Source organism: Urocampus carinirostris, chromosome 20 (genome assembly GCF_059441175.1).
Source record: "Urocampus carinirostris isolate Australia breed hairy pipefish chromosome 20, RoL_Ucar_1.0, whole genome shotgun sequence".
Lineage (NCBI taxonomy): Eukaryota > Metazoa > Chordata > Actinopteri > Syngnathiformes > Syngnathidae > Urocampus > Urocampus carinirostris.
Window position 1 is genome coordinate 14382067 of NC_142368.1, and position 25056 is coordinate 14407122.

The 25056-nt window shown below is 39.8% G+C and overlaps 1 protein-coding gene, 2 long non-coding RNA genes, 5 other non-coding genes and 2 pseudogenes across 18 annotated transcripts in view; 2 read left to right on the plus strand and 8 right to left on the minus strand.

The window, feature by feature from the left end:
• Window positions 1-11: 11 nt before the first annotated feature.
• Window positions 12-25056, minus strand: part of tdrd6a (tudor domain containing 6a) — a 33750-nt gene continuing 8705 nt past the window's right edge. For 6 of the 11 annotated variants that reach the window (XM_088324727.1, XM_088324722.1, XM_088324724.1 and 3 more), the window contains exons 3-15: window positions 2622-7906; window positions 2481-2551; window positions 1933-1990; window positions 1782-1849; window positions 1671-1716; window positions 1428-1501; window positions 1003-1033; window positions 834-881; window positions 706-776; window positions 557-629; window positions 451-488; window positions 256-301; window positions 12-187 (exon numbers count right to left, since the gene is read on the minus strand). In XM_088324727.1, coding sequence (XP_088180853.1) covers window positions 111-187; window positions 256-301; window positions 451-488; window positions 557-629; window positions 706-776; window positions 834-881; window positions 1003-1033; window positions 1428-1501; window positions 1671-1716; window positions 1782-1849; window positions 1933-1990; window positions 2481-2551; window positions 2622-7848 — 5928 coding nt within the window. In that variant the 5' untranslated portion in view covers window positions 7849-7906 and the 3' untranslated portion in view covers window positions 12-110. Of the gene's footprint in view, window positions 188-255; window positions 378-450; window positions 489-556; window positions 630-705; window positions 777-833; window positions 882-1002; window positions 1034-1427; window positions 1502-1670; window positions 1717-1781; window positions 1850-1932; window positions 1991-2480; window positions 2552-2621; window positions 7907-25056 lie in introns of those variants that run through there. The other 5 variants (XM_088324728.1, XM_088324729.1, XM_088324730.1 and 2 more) reach the window with 5 other exon arrangements.
• On the minus strand, window positions 9170-9360 carry LOC148346319 (U2 spliceosomal RNA). Its single transcript, XR_015848381.1, has one exon. It is a non-coding gene; the product is annotated as a U2 spliceosomal RNA (small nuclear RNA).
• On the minus strand, window positions 12116-12300 carry LOC148346320 (U2 spliceosomal RNA). Its single transcript, XR_015848385.1, has one exon. It is a non-coding gene; the product is annotated as a U2 spliceosomal RNA (small nuclear RNA).
• Window positions 12635-12759, minus strand: LOC148346321 (U2 spliceosomal RNA; annotated as a pseudogene).
• LOC148346322 (uncharacterized) lies at window positions 13868-15316 on the plus strand. Its single transcript, XR_015848292.1, has 2 exons — window positions 13868-14104; window positions 14848-15316. It is a non-coding gene; the product is annotated as an uncharacterized LOC148346322 (long non-coding RNA).
• Window positions 15400-16564, minus strand: LOC148346323 (uncharacterized). The gene is made up of 2 exons (XR_015848293.1): window positions 16193-16564; window positions 15400-15775 (listed from the first exon to the last, which is right to left on the minus strand). It is a non-coding gene; the product is annotated as an uncharacterized LOC148346323 (long non-coding RNA).
• Window positions 17129-17319, minus strand: LOC148346324 (U2 spliceosomal RNA). The gene has a single exon (XR_015848384.1). It is a non-coding gene; the product is annotated as a U2 spliceosomal RNA (small nuclear RNA).
• LOC148346325 (U2 spliceosomal RNA) lies at window positions 20710-20845 on the plus strand (annotated as a pseudogene).
• Window positions 21594-21784, minus strand: LOC148346326 (U2 spliceosomal RNA). The gene has a single exon (XR_015848382.1). It is a non-coding gene; the product is annotated as a U2 spliceosomal RNA (small nuclear RNA).
• Window positions 22588-22778, minus strand: LOC148346327 (U2 spliceosomal RNA). The gene has a single exon (XR_015848383.1). It is a non-coding gene; the product is annotated as a U2 spliceosomal RNA (small nuclear RNA).

A 25056-nucleotide genomic window follows, 5' to 3' on the forward strand; every position in this document is an offset into this window, starting at 1 on the left:
CATTCCAAACATGCAGCAAATTGCAAACTAATATTTATTAACATGTATGCAACTTCTCAACTTGAACAAAACCAAAAACTACAAAAGCAAACCCCCAAATATTTTTGCCGTCACTCCTCCGGCTTAGTGTCAGCAGAGTCATCATTGGCAACCACAGACTGGGGGATCAGTTGCAAGAACGCATCACCTAAAAAGAAAAAAAATAACTTGAATCATCATCACTGGAGAAATGAGGATTTGGTATCCGTCACCTACCAATAATATCATCAGCAGGACCGATATGCACCACACCGTGGGAATCCTTTAGAGAAAGGAGAAAAATAAGTGTTCTGACTGCTGATTTATGGAGAAAAATATTAAATCTGAATTGGAGCACACTGCAAAGAAAAAACAACAACTCCTTAGCTTTCTCACAAAGAACATAAAAAAATCCTATCAGTATCATGTTACCTCTCTGTTCTTTTCTTCCTCTTCATCCTCATTTTGCTCTACAACAGGAGTGACAAGTCAGCTCAGCATCACAATATACAAGGTATAACCACGTGACCTCAATTACCATGCACACTAGCCTCATTTTCTGGCACATGGAAGTCTGCCAAGCACATGTCCTTGGCCAGACAAGTCACCACCTCAACGTCACCCAAAATAGTACAGAATTTCAGTTTTCATTGAAGACTGTTTTGTTATTCAATTTCTATCAACTACCTCATCTGAACAGAGATGTGTAAGGGATTCGGCCTCTGTAGCAAATGCTCGAGCTGAATGCAAACAACCACCTTGAAAATAGAGAAGCTGAGGGTAGGAGAAGCAACGCCATCAACTTCAACATTTACCTTCCATCTCATTTTCTGCCTCCTCTTCTGGAACGGGCATTGGCTCTTCTGCGGAATATTCAGTTCCACATAAAATAAAAACTCAAATTCACTTTAGAGCAATGCTGATTGGATAAATCCAATATTCACATTTGGTATATTGTGCAAATGGAATCTTCGCCTGACTTACCAAATCCTTCCTTTGTTGGTTCAGCAGGGACCTAAAATTAAAAACTTTTTTTGTTTCTTTGGGATTAAGAAAAAAAATGATTGGACTGCATTCCAACCAAGTTATATAAAAATGTTTACATTCAAGTGAGGCCAAAATATATTTAACATCGCCTATGACATGGATTTTTTTTTTACTCCTCATATTCTTTGGAAATTAAAATATTAAATGATATATTAAAGCTATAAGGAAAATGTTTTAGTTTTGGACACATTGCTCTACTTTGCACATTTAGAAAAACACAATTCCCTTTTGTGGCTCTAACAAAAACAAACAATTTAACATTTTCATTCTCCGAGATGTTGTGAAGCCCATGCAAAAACTCAAGTAGAAGATGTGCCAATGTCTGCGCAACTCATGTGGAAATTGAGTGTTATGCAAATTACCATTTCCTCCTCTCTCTCACTGATGACGCAAAGATTCCTTGAAGCCGTGACCGCACCGGTGTGCTCAAACGGCTCTGCAACACATATTTAATGATGTTATTCAAGGGGTTTCTCAGCATGCAAGATTTTTTTTAGTAGTAGAGGAAATACTGGTCTCTCCTGGATGATTATTTCATTGGAGGTTAAGTTTGTCAATGAGGGAGCGAAACCTAGTAAACATGTCACAGAGCTTTTGTTGCGTACCTGGCAACTCTTTTTCAGTTTCGACCGACTTCTCAGCTGTGGCATCCTGAAAACCAACAAAACCTGAAATACGCTTATTTACACTTACAATTGAGCATATTGAGCAATTACTACATCTGTAGAAGATACTGTGCTGATCTCCAGATCGCTGAACTTGGTTTCAGTTTCAACAGTAAGATCTGCGTGGGAAATAAAAAAAACACTTCTGAAGAACGTTAGGAAATTTCATAGTTTTTAATACGCGTGCCTAACAAAAACAAACCTGAACATGTTTTTACTTCAAAAAACACACATGACGTGTCCTCAGTTGTCATTTCAATCTAAAAGAAAACGGATGCATGACAAATTAACTTCTGAAACAAACAGTATTATACTGCCATCAGTTAAATGCATTTTTCCCTGAGATTCGATCTGCAACCTCAGTGGAAATGTTTAAATCAAAGCTTAAAACAAACTTCTATTCTATAGCATATGAATAACCTATATTTTATGTTGATAATATGTGTATTTGCCCTCATGTAGGTTTTAGATTAGGGGATGGTGTCATAATGGTCTGTAGTTTGCAATAGTCTTTGATCTGTGCAGCCCTTTGAGACTATTTGTGATTAAGGGTTATACAAATAAAAATGACTTGACTTAAAAACAAAAGTTTAGGTGGTGCTTGGTTTTTCAATTTAGAATTCCAGTTGGGAAGATATAAAGTAAAATATTCCTGTCGCTAGTGAATGTGTCAGTAAAGTTATCTAAAAATACAATGCAGAGACAAACGAAAACCAACTACAAGTCCAACAGAGTAGATAAACAATTTACCCTTTTCAAGTTTGTCCCACTTGAGACTGCATTTGTATCTGTAACCTTGTCATTCGTAGAATCAGTCGCATCTGAAAATAGAAAAAAGTAGTGGGTGAATATCTCAAGCCGTGCAAACATTTATCAACTCACAGGACGTACCTGCAGAGTCAATTCTGTCGATGGAGCGATCCCCCACTTCAAGTGGAAACAGCGGAACGCCAGATTCATCTCTGGTTTTGTCTGGTGAAGATGCAGACAAAAAATTGTCTATCGGAGAGGCGGTTTCCACCTTGAAGTCTAGGCAACTCCAGTCAGCTTTCTTTTCCATATTTGCTTGTATTCCACTATCCATTTTGGTGAAATTAGTTTTACTTGGAGGACTCGAAGCGTCGACTATGTTTACTGGTCCGCTTGTCTCAACCTGGCTCAGAACTGCATCGAGAAGATAATCCACAACGCTCTCAATGTCTTTTGAAAATCTACTCTCCAAATGGTCCAAGTCAACACCATCATGGTCTATGTCAGTGAGGGCAATTGGTACAGCTCCTTCCGCTTTCTCTTTTTTTAATGGTTCATTTTCTATGGTGGTCACTGTTGCATCCATTTTTTTAAGTTCAGATTGATTTTGCACAACAGGCGTCAACCAGCTTAGCATAGTCTCATTTATCTTCTTACCTTCGCACTCCAACTGCACAAGATACATGTTCTTTCCTCCTTCGCAACAAGATTTGGTAACTGTCATCTGCATTAATTTGACCTGCCCTGCAATTGAAATTAATTCATTGAAAGCCCCGTCACGCCAAGAGCTATCAGGTTCATCGAAACCATCAAGTCGACACAGAAATGCATGTGTAGGGGTTTGCAACAGGTCAGGGGTAATTTCCCTTATTTCTGTGCGGGTAACTTTATCTGTGTTTCCATAATCCACAAACAGAACAGACAGCTCATCATCTTCTTGACTGAGTACTTCGGCACGGCACCAAAGCTTATCCTCCGCGAAAAAAGCAATGCACGGTGTGCCAGGTGAAAGCACGTTGATGTTCATGCTTGAATTCAGGGGTGCGTTTCCAATTCTAGAAAGACTTTCAGAAATCTGATCGAGTGTGGCCGAGTCGTCAGGCTGACACCAGAACTTTTGAGCATCACAAAAAGCTGAGACGTAAACACCCAGCTGTTGTCCTTCTGTTAATTCTAAATGTCGGTAATTCATTTCTGAAATCTCTGCACTCTTTTCAGTCTCCTTTTCAATGACAGGTAAACTTTCAGGTTCACATTTGAGTTTCACAGCATCATCCTCAAGAATGACTTTCCACATTGCACCCAACTGTTGCAAAAACCGACACTTCCAGATTTTCTCTTTATTAGAACCAATCGCTTTGTTCAAAGAGGACGCCACTCCTGCATCCAACAGCTCATGGGAATCAACTTGGTTAAGCATGCAGTGTATGCTGTACCTCGGCACCTGCAAGAAAGTCTTGCTTGGTTTTGCTAGTTTAGAAAATGCTAACTTTGCGGTGTTGCCAAAATCTAAAAATTCCACCAGAGCAAATGAGCTGGGGAGCACGACCTTTACAAATGCCCGGTACCACAAGGAATCATCTGGAAACTTGGCTTCAACCAAATCACCTGCTTCAACTTGAGTGATGCTCATTTTGGGAAAGGATTGTGGGTCATTAAGCTTTTCAGTTACAGAGTATATTTCATTTTCTTGTCTCGCAAGATGTACATAAAAACTTGATGGGTTGTTGTAATGAGAGATGTAGACATCTTCTTCCCAATCCAATGTGATGACATTTTGGGTTAAGTCTCCAAGATTTGGACGTTTGTCATAGTTGATTTGAGTTAGCAAACTGTCAAGTTCTTTAAGAGGTGATCCAGAATTCAGGTTGAAGCTCGAGACCAATTCTCTTTCAGTGTGTTGCCTTCTATTAGGGGTTTGGTAGAGTTTTTGTGGTGCTTTAGCAATCCTTTTCGGCAAATTCTGCCTTGAAGTTTGCGTCACTTGACTTATTTGGTGCAGTGGTTTTAGTACATTGTTTTCTGGGTTGAGGTCAGCAGAAATGGACACCGTTTCCTTGACAGCATGTTCATTTTGAAAACTGTGGTCAACTTGACCTACAGTCGGCATCTGGAGATGAAACATTTTCTTCATCTTTGAGTTGACTTGCATGCTTTTGTGGTAAAGCTCGACAAGGTGACTCCCGTCAGGCTGTTTGGCTGTGATCACTGCTCGGAAATTACATTCCGCCGCATATTTTTTAAACCAGTCATTAACCTCACTGGGTACATTTGTTGGGACATCTGAGAGAGAGAACAACATTGCTTGCATTGGGACAGACATGATATCCTTGGCCTCTTTAGGCACTGGAATCAAGTCTGATATTGCCACTACAGCTGTATCACCATAATCAACTAACTGAACCAGTATTGATGGCTGAAGTCTCTTGATTTGTGCTCTGTACCACAGCCCGTCAGTGTACTTTGCAAAGCACAATTTCTGAAATGAAGTGGACAAATTCGCCTTGCCAAGCTGATAACAAAGATTACAGACTTTCTTGTTAAGGTCCTTCAACGTGTCGGAGTTCCTTTCAAGTTGGCAGTAGAACCAACTCACGCTATTGACACATGTGACTTTGATTTGTTCTTGAGTTCCAGTTTTGATGCCGTGTGTCGAGTAGTAGTATGTCTCCAAGCGGTAAGGGGATTCAGGTGCTGCCCTCCCAGGTGAAAAATGGCCGATTCCGGCCATATTAGTACAGATGCTCTCAAAAGGAGTTCCTAAATCCACAATGTTGATGACTAGATTTTCTTCATTGTACACGACTGCATTCACGGTGCACTTTAATGGCACAGTATTGGAAGCAGCAGTTTCCACAAAGTTCCTAAACATTTCTTTTGCAGCATCACTCCAATCGTTTTCAAGTGACGTGACCTCGAGAGGGTTGAGAAGACGGCAACGAAACGCTTGAGCACACAGTTCGAGAAATTCCGGGCTGATTTTCCTCAATTCCTGAAGACTGACCTCTATTGTCTGACCATAGTCAACAAAAAGAATCGTTGCGTGATTAGCGTTATCTTTGCTAACGATTAGACCTCTGTACCATAATTCGTTGTCTGGGTGTCGAACAACACAAGCTGCTTCTCCAAAAGGTTCATAAACGCTGCCCATGTAGTATAATTGTACGTCACGCATGAGCGACTTCAATTTACTAGCGTTTTGAGCCTGTTGGCACCAAAAATTATTTGGGCTCGCGATGCAAGACACGTTGACTTCAATGACACTCCCGACGGGGAATATATTTTCGTGGAACTTTCCAATTTGTAACGCATTACTGGCAGGCTCAGCGTTATTTTGTATTTCCAAAAATTCCACAATGTTTCTGGGAAAACCCAAGAATTCATTTTCGGAAGTGACTATTCCGGATTTTTTACTTCCTTGGAATTTTGCTAAACCAGAATAGCATAGCAGCTTACCTACATCCTTTTCTCCTTGTGACTCTTGATCAGTCATGGTTACTGTATAGGTATCGTTGTTTTTCCCTAAAAAATGTACATTTAGAAGTTTGTCTGTAGTCACTCTGATGAAAAAGTCAATGGCAGAGTGACTCCATTGATCATATTTTGGTCTGAGGCCTGCCAACGAACATTTCAACGCAAGCTGTGGCATTTTTTTAAAGCGATCTGGAAGAAAGCTTATGTTACTCCAATCAACCTCCTCACTGTGCCCATAATCCACAAAGAACACTTTGATTTTTCTTTCCGCAACTTCTGATACAGTAGCTCTGTAGAATTCCCCATCAGCAGCTTTTGCTGCACAGCAAGCACCAAGTGTCGGTGTTTCAATCACGTGGACATTCTCTGAGGATTTGAAAAAATGGAAAATATCGGACATCATTTTTTCAAGCTTGTGGTTTTGGGTTTGGATCCAAAACTCGCCTGGGTTGGATATGTGAGAAATACATGCCATGTGTGAAGAATTGGCGATAAAGCTTTGTACTGGGAACATGGTGATTTTCTCCATCTCTTCGACCGTTATGGTTTTCTCAGAAAATGACGTGTCTCTATAATTTTCACATCGGGGCGATTGCGATCTGCTGGGTGCCATGTGTGCAAGTGCATACTCACCAGGTGCTTCTCTACTCTCCTGCTGAGAATAATCCTGAAAACTAAACACCTGGTTGAGGTTAGTATTTTCATCACCATATAGCGTAACGTAGTAAACACCCTCGAAGATACATTGGTAATGAAATTTGGCCATGACCGTCTTGTGCAAGAGCAATGACTTGAGGAAGTCGATCTGGTTGCAGTTCCATCCAACACCCTTGTCGAAAATTCCGTGGAGTGAGCACACATAAGTCACAACTGGCATTTTGAAGAACTCTGGAGCAAGTGGTCTTATGTTTTCCATTTCAACCAGTTGTTTTGTCCCATCGTCAACATTCAACACTTCCACTTGTTCACTGCCTGGGATTATCTGCTGCAAAACGGAACGGAACCAACTGCCATAGTTTCCTTTTGCTGCACAGGTGAATCCTATCATTTCTGGATTCACGCTACAACTGCCCATTCTGCCCGTATAGTGTTGTGTTATTTGCTCTGAGAGTTTCCTCAGGGCTGTAGAAAAAACTTTCAATTGGCAGAAAATACGCTGTGGATTGGTGACTTCTGTGACGACTACAGTCTCCACAGCTCCAGCTGAAAGCTCTGGGAACATGTAAAGATCCTGCTTTTGGTGTTGCTCAACTTCGCCGATTAAGCTACGAGGACTTTTTTCCGTTTCTGATGATTTAAGAACAAAGTTCAGAAAATTGCTTGGTTCTATTTTTTTCGCCAATCCCATTTCATACATTTGTTTGCATATGCATGGTATGTCTAGAACAAGCTGCCTTTCATATAGTAGTACCTCTAGTACATGTGCCCTTACCACCCTCCCTTGAAGAGATTGGATGAATTCATGAGCTCTCGGAGACCATCTTTTTTCAGGATGGTATGGCCATACATTGGCTAACACGCACAACTCCACCTGAGGAGGTAGGTTGAAGTAATCAATCTTTCCCCAAGACAAAAAATTTGTGCTCGTACTACATGCGATGCCATGGTCGATGAGGAACACTCTGCAATTGGATCCATTTCTCGAGTCTATGCGGGCTCTGTACCATGTACCATCAATTTGAGCCAAGCACAAGTCACCAGGATTTCCTTCGACTTCCTGAAATTGATTTACAGAAGACTGGATGCTTTGGGCCAGGAATTCATAATCCCTGGCTCTCGACTGTCCAAAGTTGGCAACAAATTCTAAGAGTGGACTAAATGGATTTGAGAGAACCCTGCTTATAAGGATTGTCACATCAGACCCTCGTGTCGGAGGCCCAGGGATGGATGACATTGCCTCAGTTTCACTCGGTCAAACTGTCCATTTGTCAACCGCTGTGCATGCAAAATATCTGTAAAATATAAATTGGAATAGTGTAAATATGTTGCATTAAAGTAGGAAAAGTTGCTCAAAATGGAATTATTTTCTTATTTTACTATGACCTGGTAATTTAACGCATCACGGTGTGGTATGCTCCGAGCATTGCTGCAGATAAAACACGTGACAGTTATCAGCACAGCCCAGAAAATTATCGGCTGCCCTCTACCTAGTCTGGAGGACATTGCAGAAATGATCCTTCTCACCCTGGCCACCACCTGTTCTACCCTCTGCCAGATGCTACACGTCACATAAAAATAAAGACTAAAAGTCTCACGGACAGTTTCGTCCCAGGGGCCATCACCATCTTAAATTTTTTTGTGGCATTTTTATTTGACTAGCAGGATCTCGTGAATAAGCGCTGCCGTGCTGGTTAAACAGCTTCCAGTTGCTTCACCTTTTCACAGCGTTGTTTTACAGTTTGTTTTTTTGTAGTCGGCACGTTTCGTCTGACAGTACCTCTAAATATCATATCCTTTGAAAACAGCCATAGTGAAAAAAAAATTCAATTTTTTTGCTTGGAAGCACTTTCCCTATTCTATTTACAGTCGTCGTTTTGGAAATGGAGTGAGCTGAAATTCTCACAGAAAGCAAAGGGCAAGGTGGCCAAAGGGCTACCACCATCTGGTGCAACGGTGCATTTTTTTATTTTACGAATTAATCTTATTCAGCGATCAATATTACTAGCAGGCCGCATATCCAATTTATGAGAGGCCGCGAGCCAGTAGAAATTTAATCAAGGGCCATCACTGGCCTTTGGGCCGGATTTTGGACACATCAGGCTTACATGGTGACTTTTAAAGCTCCGCGAAGCAGGTGTACCAAGCGACCAAAAAAACCATAGATCCCTAGAGTTGAAAGTCCCCTTCAGTACAGGGAATCTTGGAAATATACCATACCAATTTCCTACAAACTTGCCATGTCATGTCTATGCAACCCTACTTAGAAAGTCAAGCATTTGCATTGATGTCAAGAACCCCTATTAACCCTACTCGTTGCATGAGCAGAAATAAATCATTTTATGAAACTTGAACCATATTTTTGATATTCAGGGCATGATTTAGATCAGACCATTATTTGTCCAATTCACCAAGCATTTAACACATTTATCAGTCCTCATGGATACCTAAGCATCATGCGACTTTGTCTGATGGTGTGCCCCTGCAGAAGACATAGTTGGGGGTTAAAGTTTAATATTGTATTAATGAAGATGTAGAGTGAATATTTTAACAAAGTGAGGGGGTGCACCGTTCCTGGAGGTACTGCAATACCAGGTCGATGCGTGGAGTGGACGGAGCAAGCCCCTATTCCATCTCCCAGTTCCAAAAATCAATTTAATATATGGTCCCCGGATAGGGGACGTATCAGATATTAAACTGATAAGAACAGATACTACACTTGATCTTAGCCAAAAGGCCGAGAAGCGATACCTACAATGGGTTTTCAGACCCAATTTAATACCCGACACGATCCGTTAAGTTCTTGGTTGCGACCCAAATTTGATACATTTACACACAAAACTGAGTAAATACGCTTTAACCAACAAGAGTGTTATTTTTTTTAACATTCATTCATCGTGAACCGACATTAAACTCATCAAAGGTCTTTGCCAGAGACACTTCCTAGTCATGTGACACAGTTCCGTCCAATAGCAAAGCAGCAGCAAATATATGCAATGCATTCATCTGCAACACAGTATAGGATTCTTTTTATTTCAATAAAACATTGAAAAAATAACCAGGTTGTTATACTGTGTTAAAAAAAACAAGAAAAACAATGACTGTCAATAAGCTAATGTCGTGCAGACGAGCGGTGTGTCGTTAGCGAACGGAACGGCTCAATAAGCCGACTCCCTACACACCATGAGTCGGCTCCCTGCAAGGCGCTTTTTTCTCTCACTATATTTTCTGCTTGCATCAAAATTTGCATACAGTATATTTATAGTTCATTTGGTATTGCACTGAAAGGTAACTCTTTTTCACTGTCGTTTTTTATGTTTTTATAGGGGTCCGATGTTTGCACGGTGTAGTATAAAGCTGAACATTGAAAATAGAGAGTTCACTGTAAATTAAAACAAAATTAACATTTTTAAAATGATTCATTTAGTCAGAGTATAGTGTTTCATTATTGTGGATCACATTTTGATTTAGGGGCAGTAAGGGAGCCATGAGAGCTGGCTAATTTTAGTGAGCCGAAAGGGACGGTTCATGAAAAAGAGCCAGAATTCCAGTAACTTCTGAACAAAAACGTCCCCTGATGAGGCCTTAAAAAACACTTTTTTTCACAGGGCAAAGGGCTGGAGGTTTAGAAACTACTCAAATATTTTCTATGCTATTTTGGCAAACATTATTTTACCTTTTGGTGTTTTCATGGCGCGGACTTTTGTGCTGACCGCTTTGAGGCCTTCACTTTCGCCAAAATCATGCACGTGCTAGCTAGCGCATGAGTTAACGGCCTCCAGAATAGAAAATTTAGTATTGGGCTGCACTATGTGCTTTGGTGCGAAACAATTAAAAATCATTCCTAACTGTGGTTTTAAGTGCGCTGGACTTATGTCGAGTAAGTCAAAAATTGATGTCATTACTTGGTGCTTGAAATCCTTGAAAATGCCTGAAATTTATGGTTGTTTTCAAGGTTTGAAAAGTGCCTTTTAAATGCTACAAGTTGTTACCACCTACTAGACAACAAATAAAGTAATATGAATCAAGTTGGCTAAAAAGTGATGCCGACGCACTTTGTCTGATGGCTTGTTCTGCCATTGCAGCTTTAAAAAAAAAAAAACTCAACTTGGGTCTCCAACCAGATTCCAAACTATCTTAAAACAGTAATCCTAACAAAAAAGAACAGATTAAAAACATTACATGAACCTCTATTAGCAGGGGAGAAATCCTTATTTCTTTTCTGGCCCCTGGGGATGGATTCCACTCAAGAGTCGAAAACGCACCGTTTTATTCAAGTCTTGCAGATTGTTCTATCGTGTCAGAGCAAGAATCCCGTGACACCCATATTTGAAACCTGATCTCCGAATCTCTATCTGTAAAATGTAATCTGAAATCATATTAAATAACTACAAATCAAAACGTGATTAGCCTAAAACAGGGAGTTCCAACCTTGTTGGAGGAGTTTATTAAGGCTTAAAACACACTTCTATTCTCTATCTTATGAATGACTATTTCCTGTGGAAAATCGGTGTCTCATCTCATCTCATTAGCTGCACCACTTATCCTCAAGTAGGGTCGCGGGGGTGCTGGAGCCCATCCCAGCAATCATCGGACAGTGGACACCCTGAACTGGTTGCCAGCCAATCGCAGGGCACACAGGGACAGACAACTCGCTCGCTTATTCACACCTAGGGACAATTTGGACTGGCCAATCCACCTGAAATGCATGTCTTTGGAATGTGGGAGGAAACCAGAGTGCCCGGAGGAAACCCACGCAAGCACGGGGAGAACATACAAACTCCGCACAGTAAGTCCGGTAGCTGGATTTGAACCCACACAGGAGGTTCCCTAGACCTTAGAACTGTGCCGTAAACGCGCGTATCATTTGTTATTGCAACATCCTTTGCAGCCTGGTCATCCTGGAAGGGAGATGACCTCATGTGTGGTCCCTTCAAGGCTTCTTAATTTTCCTCATGTTGGGGTTTTTGAGTTTTTCCTTGCCCTCATGTATGTTTTAGATCAGGGGATGGTGTAATCATAGTTTGTAGTTTGTAGTTTGCAATAATCTGTGGTCTGTGCAGCCCTTTGAGATTCCTTGTGATTAAGGGCTATACAAATAAACATGACATGACTTACTTTGGTTAAAGGGTTTGTAAATAGGTTTACCATTGCGGAATCAAAACCATGTAAAAGCGTTTTTTAAGGCAAGTGAATTTCTCAGCAAAGAAAGACACCACCCAAGTCCAAAAGCTTTGGAAAAAATATTGTTTTAATATAAAAACGAACAGGCACTTTATTTTACCCAATAATTTTTTGTACAAATAGCCAGAACTACACCCCACTATTTTACTGCATGCAACAACCATTTGATACATATTTTACTGTCTTCGTGATTTTGTGGTAACGGACATGATGTAATCTTCAACACCCGAACATGTGTGTTTTATTTACTAGTAGGGTTTTGTTACTATGTGAGCTATACTAAAAGATTTGCCTATCTAAAGATTTACTGTTACATTTTCAGGGGGTGCACCGTTCCTGGAGGTACTGCAATACCAGGTCGATGCGTGGAGTGGACGGAGCAAGCCCCTATTCCATCTCCCAGTTCCAAAAATCAATTTAATATATGGTCCCCGGATAGGGGACGTATCAGATATTAAACTGATAAGAACAGTTTTTTTTTTTTTTTTGGTTTGAACAAATTTATTGACACTAAGAACAGAAAACAATCATGACAATCTCAACAGCAATTAAGCACATTCACAATATTATATTCCAATATTACGTTTTTAACAGCAAACACAAAGTGAGGTTTGAACAAACCTTCTCGAAAATCAAACATATTCACAATTTCATTATATAACATCTTTGTTAGTGTCAATAGATCCGTCCAGGCCAAAGTCGATTGTCCTCGGTCTGAACAAATCCACCGACACCAACAGCAGCAAAACACATCCATCAAGCATATTCACATTTTTTTTATATTTGACAATATGACGTGACGATATGACGTTTTAACATTTTTTCCTGACATTTTCAACATCAATTAAACAATTTCAGAGTTATTTTCTTTTAACAGTAGTAAACAAGCGTGTAAAAGGCAATACTATACTTTTTTTTTTTTTTTATACTACACTTGATCTTAGCCAAAAGGCCGAGAAGCGATACCTATAATGGGTTTTCAGACACAATTTAATACCCGACACGATCCGTTAAGTTCTTGGTCGCGACCCAAATTTGATACATTTACACACAAAAGTGAGTAAATACGCTTTAACCAACAAGTGTTACTTTTTTAACATTCATTCATCATGAACCGACATTAAACTCATCAAAGGTCTTTGCCAGAGAAGCTTCCCAGTCATGTGACACAGTTCTGTCCAATAAAAAAGTAGCAGCAAATATATTGCATGCATTCATCTGTAATTCGTTTTTTTTTAATTTCAATAGAACATTGAAAGAATAACCAGGTTGTTATACTGTGTTAAAAAGCCAAGAAAAACAATGGCTCTGTCAACAAACCAACGGCCCAATGAGCGAGCTCCCTACCAACCAGGAGCCGGCTCCCTACAAGGCGCAGTTTTATAATGATGGGCCCACCCGCTAGTCATCAACTTCTAGTTTTTATCCATGAGACCTCTTAAATTAAAAATATAATAGAGATGTTTTTCTTTGTTGAAACAATTTTTTACCATACATTGACACCGTTTATTCATTGCTCTGTGCTTTTGTTCTGTGATTATGAAAAGAAAAAAGTCGGTCACCTTAGGAAAAAAAAGGTTTTGAAAGGTATTTGGTATTTTTTAGTGATGAGCTTCACGCGGTATTCTTCAACAAATCAATTTAAAATTTTCAGTTCAATTTGTATTAAAGTTAAAATACAGGTGCCAAGTATGACGGACGGGTCCACACAATTAAGTCCTTAAATGGATGACTATATGCTGGGGAGAACAGTTTAGAATTGGTGAAAATCTCTCCAAACAAAGAAACACCCCCCACCCCCCCCAGTTCAAAAATTTTGGAAAAAAATGTTGTTTTGACACCTTATTTTAACGCTTTGTTTAGCTGTAGCATGCACTTGTCCTCTTGAGCGCCACCTGTTGGGGGCCAATGAAGCTTCATAGGACAATGCCATAAAATCGAATGCCAGCTGCCGTAAATAAAGACGGAAGAAAGGCAATGGCAAATCAAAGCCAACAAAGAGCAGTGTCTGCCTCATTTATATGAAATGAAATGATCTGCATTTCTATAGCGCTTTTCAAGTCAATGGCTGCGTCCCATTCTTCGCACTTTCACTCGCTATGTGCCCTAGTCACTCGGTTTGCGCGTTCACGTGAAAATGGGGTGTGTCCCGATACTCTCAAGACCGAGGCAGAAGTGCCCTCAAACCATGTCGTAACCACTTCAAGACCGAGGGGGCTCTCGACCTCACTTGGCAGCGAAGTGACTACCCAGAAGGCTTTGCGAATTCTCAATATCAACAAACATGCCCGAAAAGGAACCGCACAAATGTAAGTAGTTTTCCACAACCACGCACGTATTTGCAACAAAATGTATTGAGATATCTTAGTTAGACGTAAATGCAATAGAAAATCGTATTTTCGCGTTAAAACACGAACATTGCAAAATCGCTACTTTACGAAGTGCACTAATCTACCAAGGGAGCCGGCAAAAAAAATCTTCACGCTACAAACTGTAAAGTAGGATAACTGTGCAGAAAATCACGGTTCAGCCCATCCCTGTTTTTATCTTAAACGAGTCGTGCTTTTACATCTACATGGAGCATAGTCAGAATACCGTTCTGGACATAAGCCCTTGTTTACTGCACACAATTTCGGGTGTCGTGTTTTATTTACAATTTGATTCTTTCATGTGAGATCAGAATGCATTAGTTTTCATCATGCATTGTGAGTAATGTCTCAGAATTTCACGTGGAAATACAGTTGAAACAAATTACTATCACATAGTCCACTGCCTTCTCTGTAAACACATATTAAGTAAACTAATTACCTTCTCAAAATGTTGTCCAAATGTGGAGACAATTCTAAAGCATATGTGATGCTGGCCAATAGAAGGCTCTTACAGCCATAAGAATAACATGTCATTTTTTTGTATCTATTCACTATCAAATAATTATCCAGAACACATCCTATAATTTCCTGTCTCATATCAACTTGTTGAGCATCCTATACACAGTTGTTTTGTACAATACATCAGCATTAAGTAATTCTTGTTTTTTCCACCCAACCTAAAGGCCACTGTAGAACGTCCCGTGGAAGAGCTGGTCACCATCACAGCTACCACGCCATCCACACCACCGGGCACGTCGTTGGCACCTTCTAATCCGGCGCCAAACCCCAAATCACCCAGAAAAAAAAGGAAGCACGATACACTCCTTGACTTTTTGAAAGCGGAGTCTGCCAGAGCGAGGAAAAGGCTCGAAGAAACTGTGGCCAAAACTGAGCGGTTCCCGTCCTTTTTGGGAAGCTCGTGGACAAATTTCCAGAACAGTGACATCTCTGCAATGTTTCCCTTTGTTTTATAAAAGGAAAATATTTTTTTTTTTATTAAGAACTCAATGAAGTTCCAGTTTGTGTTTTCCAGCTTCATGGAAGTATTGGTATATTTTTGTTAAAATTTGTGACACATTATTTATTTACTATTATGTATTTTGGCCCAATGTGAGTTTGTTTTTCTGAAAGTAAACTATTATTTAAGCTGGAGTGATTTGTAGTTGTTTTCTGTCCAACAGTGACATAGTTCACACACAGTATCTCACATCATTATGAAATAAACCACCAAGGTGTTACTCAAAATGAAGATGTTTATTGAATAGTAATGCAGAAAAGCACATAATGCAAATGTGGGTCTGACTTCCAGAGCCTAAAATATGGCTTTTGGGCAATTTATTCCATATTAACTGTGGACAATTCTTTGTACGGTGGACCTGGGAACCCTGAAGACCCGTGACACCACACGGTAGGACAGAGCGTGGACCAGCCAGTACACGTAGATCAAGACCTCCAGCCATGGCCCTGTTCCCTCTTTAGCAGCTCCTGCAGGGCCCACATAACCTTCTTGCTCAACCTTAAGTCCTGAATGAGTTCTGACTCCACATCCAACCATAAGCACAGGATGGGAACATTCCTGTCCAACCTGTCCACGCTTATGGGACAGCCACTCTGGAACACAATAGATAACAAACAATTTAGACATAAATGTGGGCATAGCAAAGAAAAAGACCGCTTTAACTGTGATGTAAGCATCATGAAAAAATGTTGAAATGACCTTTTTATATTCAATGACAACTCTTTTGAATTAAATTCCTTATGAACTAAGGTTTTTGGGTCGTACAGGGAAGTTTGGTGACGATATTATGTCAGCTAAAGGGCCAGGTGGACTGTTCTTGTGTTTGTTTACGTTTCGTCATGTCACAGATTCAAGACCCCTACTATATGTCATAAAATGGCATTAAGATACTAATAAGTAGATTGCCATTTATGTCTACACAAACATAGGGTATTATGGGAACGTGCATTGTATGTTAACTCTTACTGTATTTGACCGAACGGGTCATTTTTTTTAATGAGTGTACGTACCTTGTAAAGATGAATCAGCACTACATAGCGCCGAAGCTGTCTTCAGTATAGCACATTTCTCCTCCGTTGATTGGAGACACGGAAAAGATGATGAGCTTTCAGGCAATCGGTAATAACACAGCAGTAGCGGGCATTTTTAACGTTGCACGAACTCTCCAACTGACACACTACAGGTTGAGACTCGAGTTGTTTACATGTGACGTAGACCAATACGTCACTGAGGTCTACAGCCAATTAATATTACCGCCATCTCCTGGACAGGGGTGGAACCTTGCAAGTCTTGTCCAAACCATCTCCATTTGCACTCCACTCGCGGAGGGCACTCCTCTATCGAGGGACCTCACTGGAGGGTTCTCAGGGCCGAGTGAGAGAAATGGGATTGGGCCAATGACTTCCCAAAGCGCTTTACAATGTGCTCCACATTTCCCAATAGCGGCCTTGCAGCCATATAAGACGCTAACCTGCTTATTGAAGGTATTAGGGGTTCAGTGTCTTACCCAAGGACGCTTCGACATGACACACGGGCGAGCTGGGATGCCTTGATCCCAAGACGAGCACTCTACCTCCTGAGCTACTGCCGCCCCCGCATTCATAAGCATAATCGTGGTGAAACATGGCAACAATTTCAAGCAATTAGCATCACATTTTCAAATAAAAACAAGCACTTTTCAATCCCTAAAAACAACAACTTCAATCACTTACATGGATTTCAAAAACCCCTATAAACCCGACTCTGAGCAGAAAGAGTCAAATTTTGAGGCTTGAAACATATTTTAGACATTCAGAGCATTTTTTAAATCCCACTAATCTATATTCTACATACCATACATACAATACAACATTTAGTTTTTATGACCACATGGGAAAAATAACACATAAATTAAAGGTACATTCAGCATTAACAAAGATGTAGAATTGATTTTTTTAAACAAAGTGAGGGAGTGCACCGTTCCTGGAGGTACTGCAATACCAGGTCGATGCGTGGAGTGGACGGAGCAAGCCCCTATTCCATCTCCCAGTTCCAAAAATCAATTTAATATATGGTCCCCGGATAGGGGACGTATCAGATATTAAACTGATAAGAACAGATACTACACTTGATCTTAGCCAAAAGGCCGAGAAGCGATACCTACAATGGGTTTTCAGAACCAATTTAATATTCGACACAATCCGTTAAGTTCTTGGTTGCGACCCAAATTTGATGCATTTACACACAAAACTGAGTAAATACGCTTTAACCAACAACAGTGTTATTTTTTTTAACATTCATTCATCGTGAACTGACGGTAAACTCATCAAAGGTCTTTGCCAGAGACACTTCCTAGTCATGTGACACAGTTCCGTCCAATAGCAAAGCAGCAGCAAATATATGGCATGCATTCATCTGCAATACAGTATAGGATTCTTTTTTTTCAATAAAACACTGAAGAAATAACCAAGTTGTTATACTGTGTTAAAAAAAAGAAGAAAAACAATGGTTCTGTCAATAAACCAATGTCGTGCAGACGAGTGATGTGTCGTTCGTGAACGGAACGGCTCAATAAGCTGGCTCCCTACATACCATGAGCCGGCTCTTTATTTTCCTCTCGCATCAAAATTAGCATACAGTATATTTATAGTTCATTTGGTATTGCACTGAAAGGTAGCTCTTTTTCACGTCATGTTTTACGTTGCGTTTATATAGGGGTTCTATGTTTGTGCTGTGTAATATAAAGCTGAACATTGAAAATAGGAAAGAGTTCACTGTAAATTAAAATGGGAAATGGTCTGCATTTATATAGCGCTTTTCAAGTCAATGAAGACCTCCCAAAGCGCTTCACACTTATCCATTCACACACACACTCACACACCAATAGCAGCCATGCAAGGCGCCGACCTGCTTATTGGGGGCATTAGGGATTCGGTGTCTTGCCCAAGCAAAATTAACAGTGATATAACACAAGTTGTAAAATGATTCATTTAGTCTAAGTATAATGTTTCATTATTATGGCTCACATTTTGATTCAGGGGCTGTAAGGGAGCCAAAAGAGCTGGCTAATTTTAGTGAGCCGAAAGGGACTGTTCATGAAAAAGAGCCAGGACTCCAATAACTTCTGAACAAAAACGTCGTTTTTTCACAGGGCCAAAGACAGGAAGATTTGAAAACTGCTAAAATGTTTTCTATGTTTTTTTGTTTTTTTTTTGCGGGGGGCAAACGTTATTTTACCTTTTGTTGCTTTCATTGCGTGTATTTTTGTGCCAATAGCGCCGCCGCCTTTACTTCCGCCAAAATCATGCGAGTGCTTGCTAGCGCACTTATTAGTTAGAACCAAAAATTTAGGATTATTTTGGTTTCAAGGTTATCAAATATGAAAATTCATTCGAAACCATGTTGAATGAATGTTGACAAGGAAAAAAGAAGCCAACCGTAGTTTAGTGAACTTGTCAAAAAAAGAAACACAAACTTTTTCCTTCAAACAAAAATAACTGCGCCTTCCTTAGTTATGTTTCTTAATCTTTATATTAGTTTAGTTATTTGTTACTATCGTAAAAAGTAATTAAAAGGGGACAAAAAGAAGCAAAATTTCTCCACATCAAAAAAAATTAAGACAATCAAGGCATACAAATGCGTAGAATCACAGGGAAGAACATAGTATAATACAAAAATGAGGAGTTGTTGAAATGGTAAATGGTACATCGTCTGTGCTTTTTAAGCCAATGAAAGCCTCCCAAAGCGCTCAACCATTGGCTTCACACTTACCCGTTCACACACTCACACATTGATAGCAAGCAAGGCGCCTGGCAACCATCTTATCAGGAACATTAGGGGTTCAGTGTCTTGCCCAAGGACACTTCAACATTCAACTCTGAGGAGTTGAGTTGTGTTTTTTATCCAGAAGACTTACATTAAAAAAATTCTGGGGGTGTTTTCCATTCTCTAATCAATTTTGTGCCATTACCTGACACAATTTAACGACCGTTCTTTTTGTCTTTTTTTCTGTGCTTCACACATTTTTCACCAACAACTTAATTTAGGATTTTCAGTTCATTATACAACCAAATTAAAATACAGAATAGAATAGAATAGAATATACCATTATTGTCATTGTTACAAAAGGGGTTCACATATTGTGACAACGAAATTGCGCACAAGGTGCCAAGTTTGACGGACGTATCCAAACAATTAAGTCCTAAAATGGATGAATAAATGCAAGGGAGAACGGTTTAAAATGGGTGAAATTCTCTCGGACAAAGAAACTGCCCGAGTCCAAAAACTTAGGAAAAAATATTGTTTGGACACCTTGTTTTACCTCCTTATTTCAAAAATTCACATGTTCAGGGTTCGTACACCCTTTTCATGACCAAATTCAAGCACTTTTTAAAGACTTTCCAAGCTAATTTTTTATTTCTCCAGTATCATTTAAAGAAGAAATCCCGTGTGGATCAGGTATCTTACAGAGCCACAAATAAATATGCGATTTACAAATGTCATTTTTGATCTTGCATGTTCATTTATACAGGCATATAATTGTTAGAGCTTGAGTAAATCATGAATATATTTGTGGTTCTGAAAAATACGAGTGTAAACGTTTTTCTGAAAAATCCCCCCACGTATAGGTGTTGGGTAAAATAACAGTAATATGTCGCTTCCATTTGCATTACAATTTACACCAACATAATTCCTTAACATGACCCCCAATAAATGCCTATAATTGATACGCAATACATACATTGATACACATTTCATAAGGCCCAGTTTAGGTGTAGCATCTACCTGTCCTCTTAAGCATAACCCATAAGGGGGTGATGACGCTCTATAAGACGATGCCATACAAACTAATGCCAGCTGCCGTTAATCACAAGGGAAGAAATGCAATGGCAAAGCAAAGCCAACAGAGAGCAGTGTCTGCATCATTTTTTAAAAGACTTTTTGTGAAACATTTCAATTCAAGTATTTACCAGCACTTCACCCTAAATTCAAGCCCTTTTTAATACTTGAAAATGTACCATCAATATTTAAGGGTTTCACGAATCCATTAAAACACTGCACGTTGAATGGGCACAAACAGAGACAATGACATAATAATTCACGTTAAAAACTCTTTAAACGCGCGTTTATGTATTCAGGGTGTGATTTCCGCCTCACTAAATTATTGGATCAACCAAGCATACAACATATTTAATAATAATAATAATTTCCTTTGTATTGTCATTCTTTGTAACAATGTACACAGAACGAAATGTCGATACACCTGACCCGTTGTCGCGAGCACGGTCTGCATGTGGGTGATATCATGATTTCGGATACACCTTACTACTACACGTGATAGATGTTCAACTGTCATGCGAGTGATACTACGATCATTACAATCTATCAATCTACCCAGGTCATATACCTTGAGAGGGGTGACCGACAGCAAGACAATCACATAAACAAATGAAAAAGGGAAAAAGTAGCAAAAAAACACACAAAATTTTTGGGAACATGGCCAACGCAAATGCCTAAACGCCCAACAGCATCTGCTTCACGGCCAGAAATTTCTGGCCGTATGGGTTAACATTTATCTTCAATGATCTTTGATTTTTGCAATCTGGAGATGGATTAAGAGCTTGCTCTGTCCACTCCACGCATCGGCCCGGTATTGCAGTACCTCCGGGAACGGTGCATTCGCAATGATCGCAGCAAGGCTTTAAGGCTAGGACCTTAGCTTGGCCTTTTGGCTGAGAGTAAGTGTCCCGGCTCCTAGGCCTTGTAGCGTATTATGAACTGACCGATAACGGATAATTGATAATGAATAACGAAGATAGAACAATAACCCTTCAAAACCCCAACCCTAAAAAGTTAAGCACCTCAGCACCCAGGTCGGTCATGCTTTCGTCCCTCCAGATGAAACGGGACACGAGAAAGGGGTCATGTCACTCGGGTCAGGGTGACAACACAGTCTTCTGTTCAACAGCAGGGCCCGACAGCTTTCACTGGTTTACCCCTGCCGCATCAGAGAGGTCCCCTGCCCATCCCTTAGAACGCGTCCAACATCCCACTATTCCTTTTACAACACCTCTCCACTCATTCCTATCACCAACAAGAGCCTAGCTTCAACTATATATCGACCTCATAACACCATCCATCCACATCAACCGCGGCCTTCTTCTTTGGTCTCCTTCCATTTACTTCTGCTCTGTAAATCCTCTTCAACATTCGCTCCTTAGCCATCCTCTCCATGTGTCCAGACCGACCAATGACTTTTCCACGAGCTTACTCAGTTCCACTACTACTCCATACGTGTCTCTCACAGTTTCATTCTTTGATCTATGCAGCCTTTTTAGCAGACTATACATACGAAAAATTCTGATGCAAGCTCAGATACTTCTAACAGCTGAAGGGTAACAGCATTTGTATACAATTTTCATTAACATGAGTTGGGGGTGCACCGTTCCTGGAGGTACTGCAATACCAGGTCGATGCGTGGAGTGGACGGAGCAAGCCCCTATTCCATCTCCCAGTTCCAAAAATCAATTTAATATATGGTCCCCGGATAGGGGACGTATCAGATATTAAACTGATAAGAACAGATACTACACTTGATCTTAGCCAAAAGGCCGAGAAGCGATACCTACAATGGGTTTTCAGACCCAATTTAATACCCGACACGATCCGTTAAGTTCTTGGTTGCGACCCAAATTTGATACATTTACACACAAAACTGAGTAAATCCGCTTTAACTAACAACAGTGATATTTTTTTAACATTCATTCATCGTGAACTGAAGGTAAACTCGTCAAAGGTCTTTGCCAGAGACACTTCCTAGTCATGTGACACAGTTCCGTCCAATAGCAAAGCAGCTGCAAATATATGGCATAGATTCATCTAAAATACCGTTTACAAATCTTTTTATTAGGGTTAACCCTAAGTATTTAAACTCTTCAGACACGTGTTTATGTATTCAGGGTGTGATTTCCGCCTCACTAAATTATTGGATCAACGAAGCATACAACATATTTATGGTCTACATGTGGGTGGTATCATGATTTTGGATAGACTTTACTACTACACGTGATAGATGTTCAACTGTCATGCGAGTGATACTACGATCATTACAATCTATCAGTCTACCCTGGTCATATAACTTGAGAGGGGTGACCAACAGCAAGACAATCACATAACTTGACTTCTGCTCAGTAGATCCTCTTCAACATTCGCTACTTAGCCATCCTCTCCATGTGTCCAAACCCACCAAAGACTTATCCACGAGCTAACTCAGTTCCACTACTACTCCAGATGTGTCTCTCACAGTTTCATTCTATGATTTATACATCCTTTACACAACATACAAAATTCTTCAAACACAAGTACAACTTATTCTAATTATTAATGGAATACATGGGGTTTGTATACAATTTTCATTGACATGAGGTGGGGGTGCACCGTTCCTGGAGGTACTGCAATACCAGGTCGATGCGTGGAGTGGACGGAGCAAGCCCCTATTCCATCTCCCAGTTCCAAAAATCAATTTAATATATGGTCCCCGGATAGGGGACGTATCAGATATTAAACTGATAAGAACAGATACTACACTTGATCTTAGCCAAAAGGCCGAGAAGCGATACCTACAATGGGTTTTCAGACACAATTTTATACCCGACACGATCCGTTAAGTTCTTGGTCGTGACCCAAATTTGATGCATTTACACACAAAACTGAGGAAATACGCTTTAACCAACAACAGTGTTATTTTTTTTTAACATCCATTTATCGTGAACTGAAGGTAAACTCATTAAAGGTCTTTGCCAGAGAAACTTCCTAGTCATGTGACACAGTTCCGTCCAATAGCAAAGCAGCAGCGAATATATGCAATGCATTCATCTGCAAAACAGTATAGGATTCTTATTTTTTTCAATAAAACATTGAAGAAATAACGAGGTTGTTATACTGTGTTAAAAAAAAAAGAAAAACAATGGTTCTGTCAATAAGCTAATGTCGTGCAGACGTGTGATGTGTCGTTCGCGAACGGAACGGCTCAATAAGCTGGCTCCCTACATACCATGAGTCGTTTTCCCCTTGTATAAAAATTTGCATTACAGTATGATTAAAGTTTGTTTTTGCGCTGAAAGGTAGATCTTTTTCACTGACATTTTTTGTGTTGCATCTTTATAGGGGTTCTATGTTCGTGCTGTGTAATTTAGAGCTGAACATTGAAAATAGGAAAGAGTTCATTGTAAATAAAAATGGTAAATGGTCTACATTTATATAGCGCTTTTCAAGTCAATGAAGACCTCCCAAAGCGCTTCACACTTATCCATTCACACACACACTCACACACCAATAGCAGCCATGCAAGGCGCCGACCTGCTTATTGGGGGCATTAGGGATTCGGTGTCTTGCCCAAGCAAAATTAACATAGTGATATAACACAAGTTGTAAAATGATTCATTTAGTGTAAGTATAATGTTTCATTACTATGGATCACAATTTGATTCAGGGGCTGTAAGGGAGCCAAAAGAGCTGGCTAATTGTAGTGAGCCGAAAGGGACTGTTCATAAAAAAGCCAGAATTCCAGTAACTTCCTAACAAAAACGTCCCCTAATGAGGCCTTAAAAACACAATGTTTTTTCACAAGGCAAAAGACAGGAGGATTTGAAAACTGCTCAAATGTTTTCTATGTTTTTTTTGGGGGGGGGGCAAACGTTATTTTACCTTTTGGTGTTTTTATTGCGTGGATTTTTGTGCTGATAGCGTCGCCGCCTTTACTTCCGCCAAAATCATGCGAGGGCTAGCTAGCGCACTTATTAGTTGGAACAAAAAATTTAGGATTATTTTGGTTTAAAGGTTACCAAATATGAAAATTAATTCGAAACCATGCTGAATTAATGTTGACAGGGAAAAAAGAAGCCAACTGTAGTTTAGTGAACTTATCAAAAAAAGAAACAAACATTTTCCTTCAACCAAAAATAACTCTGCCTTCCTTAGTTTATTATGTTTCTAAATCTTTATATTAGTTTAGTTATGTGTTGCTATCGTAAAAGTTAAAAGGGGACAAAAAGAAGCAAAATTTCTCCACATCAAAAAAAATTAGGACAATCAAGGCATACAAATAAATAGAATCACAGGGAAGAACATAGTATAATTCAATAATGAGGAGTTGTTGAAATGGTAAATGGTAGATCGTCTGTGCTTTTCAAGCCACTGAAAGCCTCCCAAAGCGTTCAACGATTGGCTTCACACTTACCCGTTCACACACACACACTCACACATTGATAGCAAGCAAGGCGCCTGGCAACCTGCTTATCGGGAGTATAAGGGGTTCAGTGTCTTGCCCAAGGACACTTCAACATTCAACTCTGAGGATCCGAGTTGTGTTTTTTATCCGGAAGACTTAAATTAAAAATATTCTGGGGTTGTTCTTCATTCTCTAATCAATTTTGTGCCATAACCGGACACCATTTATCGATTGTTCTTTTTGTCTTTTTTCCTGTGCTTTTTTTTTTAAAGTGTCGGTCTCCTTGGAAGGGAAAAATAAAGCTTGCATGTTATCTGATATTTTTTCGTAATGCACTTCACACATTTTCCACCAACAACTTAATTTATGATTTTCAGTTCAATATATCATCAAATTAAAATACAGGTGCCAGGTATGACGGACGTGTCCACACAATTAAGTCCTTAAATGGACGAATAAAAGCAAGGGAGAACGGTTTAAAATAGGTGAAATTCTCTCAGACGAAGAAACTGCCAGAGTCCAAAAAAATATTGTTAGGACACCTTGTTTTACCTCCAATGTTCAGGGTTCGTAAACTTTTTTCATGACCAAATTCAAGCACTTTTAAAAGACTTTCCAAGCTGATTTTTCCATTTCTCCAATATCATTTAAAGTAGAAATCCCGTG